The sequence below is a fragment of the Diaphorina citri genome, unplaced genomic scaffold (genome assembly GCF_000475195.1).
Source record: "Diaphorina citri unplaced genomic scaffold, Diaci psyllid genome assembly version 1.1 scaffold65759, whole genome shotgun sequence".
Taxonomy (NCBI): domain Eukaryota; kingdom Metazoa; phylum Arthropoda; class Insecta; order Hemiptera; family Psyllidae; genus Diaphorina; species Diaphorina citri.
In genome coordinates this window covers 48-3,293 of record NW_007443004.1, presented here as the reverse complement: position 1 = coordinate 3,293, position 3,246 = coordinate 48, and the positions used below count along the sequence as shown (strand labels likewise).

The 3,246-nt window shown below is 30.5% G+C and overlaps 1 protein-coding gene across 1 annotated transcript; it reads right to left on the bottom strand.

Annotated features, from left to right (window-relative positions):
* Positions 1–629: 629 nt before the first annotated feature.
* Positions 630–2,979, bottom strand: LOC103523974 (H/ACA ribonucleoprotein complex subunit 1-like; the record flags this gene model as incomplete). Its single annotated transcript, XM_026833184.1, has 4 exons — positions 2,834–2,979; positions 2,221–2,473; positions 1,197–1,286; positions 630–729 (listed from the first exon to the last, which is right to left on the bottom strand). Coding segments are annotated over exons 2-4 (221 nt in total), but the record flags the coding sequence as incomplete, so codon positions are not given.
* Between the last annotated feature and the right edge of the window lie 267 nt (positions 2,980–3,246).

Sequence of the window (3,246 nt, the reverse complement as noted above, 5' to 3'; positions counted from 1 at the left end):
AGGTCCTCCCCTGTGTTGGTTGTCAAAGTTACCGTAGTTACCTCGGTTACCTGAAAAACAAAAGAAAAGTAAAGTGAAAATGAAATAATAATAATAATAATAATAATAATAATAATAATAATAATAATAATAATAATAATAATAATAATAATAATAATAATAATAATAATAATAATAATAATAATAATAATAATAATAATAATAATAATAATAATAATAATAATAATAATAATAATAATAATAATAATAATAATAATAATAATAATAATAATAATAATAATAATAATAATAATAATAATAATAATAATAATAATAATAATAATAATAATAATAATAATAATAATAATAATAATAATAATAATAATAATAATAATAATATTAATAATCAAAAACAATAACAATGAAATTGGAAGAAGGGTGATAGAAAAAATTAGAGATGAAAGAGAAATAACATATTTTGAACATTACTCTATCCTATATTACCATGAGTCTGACATTTTTTTTTATTTATTATTATAATAATTATTATTATTATTTAGATAGTGTTGGGATTAAATATGTATGTAATAGGTATCAAGATGATAGTAAAAAAGAAAAAATAAAAATCCCAGGATATTTGGTTGATGTACTTACACTCACCTCTATTGTCTTGTCGCATTGAATTGTACCCATGATCATTCATTGAGTTACTTCTATTGGGGCCATTATTATTTCTAAAACCTCCAGGACCTGTAAGAAGAAAAGAAGACCAAGAATTAGCTTTTTATTTTAAATCAATAAAATTTAAAGTAAATTTCGATATATTGAATTAAAGGGATTACTTTGTATTTTGATAGATTAGAGGAAAGTTTCAGAGTGAATAACTCCCTCCTTATTTGGCTGAAGAATTTAGCTCTTTAGAACTTAGCTACAAACTAGAAAGAGGGGCCCAGTTGTGAAAATGGTTGCAATAATATTAAATAAGATAATTAACTAAAAAGTATTTCTAGGGACACTTGTTTTTGGGACAGGACACACCCCTCTGAAGTTTTACCAAGTCATTCCAGAGGGGACTTATTGCATATAAAAAAAAACACTCATTTTTAGTAAAAAGAGTGAAACAACAAACACTGAACCCATAATTTTGGTTACCCCCCTCAATTTGTTAAAATTAGAATAACATAAGATAGCAGAAAAGGATATGTCCATACCCTCACCTCCACGGCTAAAATCATTGAATCCACCACCACTAGAGGCACCACCTCCACGGGAATTGTTCCTCATATTGTCTCGGTTGAAGCTGCCACCTGCAAATATAAAATACATCAAGGTTAGTTGGTATAAAATAAAAATGTTTTTAATAATCGTAAGAAATATTTAAAATTAAAATCAGATAAAAAATAAGAATATTCTTATCAAGACAATTTTGATTAAGATGTTTTAAATTGGTGAGCTTTTGATGGCACTCAGGACATCAGAAGTCTTGCTGTGATAGAGTCAACATCTATCTTGGTCTGAAGATGATGTCCTGAGTGACATTGAAAGCTCACCAATTTAAAACACCTTAATCAAAATTGTCTTGATAAGAATATTCTATTTTATTTTTATCTGATTTTAGTTGGTATAGCTGTGCTTAGTATGAAATCTACAATTTTGTATGGTTAAAAAATGGCAACTCTAGATCTAAATGAACCAAAGGTGTTTGCAAACGATTAAAAAATATTTACATGACTCATTTAAATCTTATATTATAAGAACAAGATCCATTCACTCATTCACATTTCACACACTGATCGCTCTATCTCGAGAACCACAATTATTTATATTATTAAACGATTTAATCAAACTTTAATTACAGAACTTTTTTTTAACATTTACATCTCTTTATTTCAAATAATATAGCTAGTACATAACAAATTTTGAAACATATTATTAGAGAAATAAGGAGACATTACCCCTTATCTAAACCTCAATGGAAGTTATGGAATAATAAAATAAAGTTTGATCAAGGGTGGGGTTTGCCTATGGCATTAACTTATTTAGAGACTCCCTTTATGGACAGATAATTTTTTCCCCATTGGTGAAATCTTGCAAGTAATTGGTGAAACTAACGATTGGACTATTAATTTTTCCCCTTTTATCTATTTTAAGAAATATTCAACTCTGTCATTTATGAAACCCACAATGATTAAAACTAAACAAGAAAATAGAAAGCTAATCAAACACACAGAAGGCTCTCACCTTGGTGCTGATTATATTTATTACCACCCATGCCTCCGCTTCCACCACCACGGTTCTGCTTGTTGTTGAAACCACCCTTGTTGTCATTCCTCTTCCCATCAGCAATGTCCAGTCGCACTTGAAGGCCATCCACTGTGATGCGGCCATCTTTCAGCAAGGCTTGCCTCAGGTTTTCCACATCAACAAATTCAACGTAACAAAAGCCCTTGAACCGATCAGTTTCTTTGTCTTTAACTAGTCTTACACTCACTAACTGAAAACATAAAATTGGATGAACATACTTAGGTAAATTTCAAGTAGGTAGACTCATCTCAAAATATTACCAAGTATCTCAGTTTAAACTTGGCTTGAGTGATGTCATTGGATAAAAAGTTTGAAATCAAACATTTAGATTCCAAGGTAGAGGTTAATTAATCCAAGAATTAAACTTGGACTAAGATCAAAGTTCTCTTGGTGTCTTGGGTATAGATCTACTACTTCCCTGAATTTGAATAGTACCAAAAGCCCAGAATAGTTTGACTATTCTGCGCTATTAGCTATGAAAGCCAATTGCCAAACTATTAGCTTAGAAAGCCAATTGCTTGTCATCTGGGGACACTATTATGTTCTTTACCTTTTGTTCAGGGAAGAATCGTTCAACATCTCCTTGAGTGATTCCATTAGGCAAGTTTCCGACAAATGCAGTGTAAGGGGGTTCCGTAGGCAAGGTTTTTTGGTTCCTTCCATATCTGTAAAATAACCATTTAATTGCCCATTATCTCTATTATTTGGATAGCTGAGTTTCAAGGCTTTGAGCTTATCAAAGGCAAAGATGAAAGGTGTCCAGTGAGTTGGTTTTGATTTGGTGGGGAGCTAAATCCAGCCCTGACCCTGAGATAGGATCTAAGGAGGGACCCACAACTGGCAAGTTTGAGATATGAACTACAAGCTAATTCATAAGTCTGTGCTAATTGTCATCATCCCTCATCTCTATGGTGGTCTCAACATCACTGAATATGTTCTTTAGGACATAAAAGTGGATTTTCT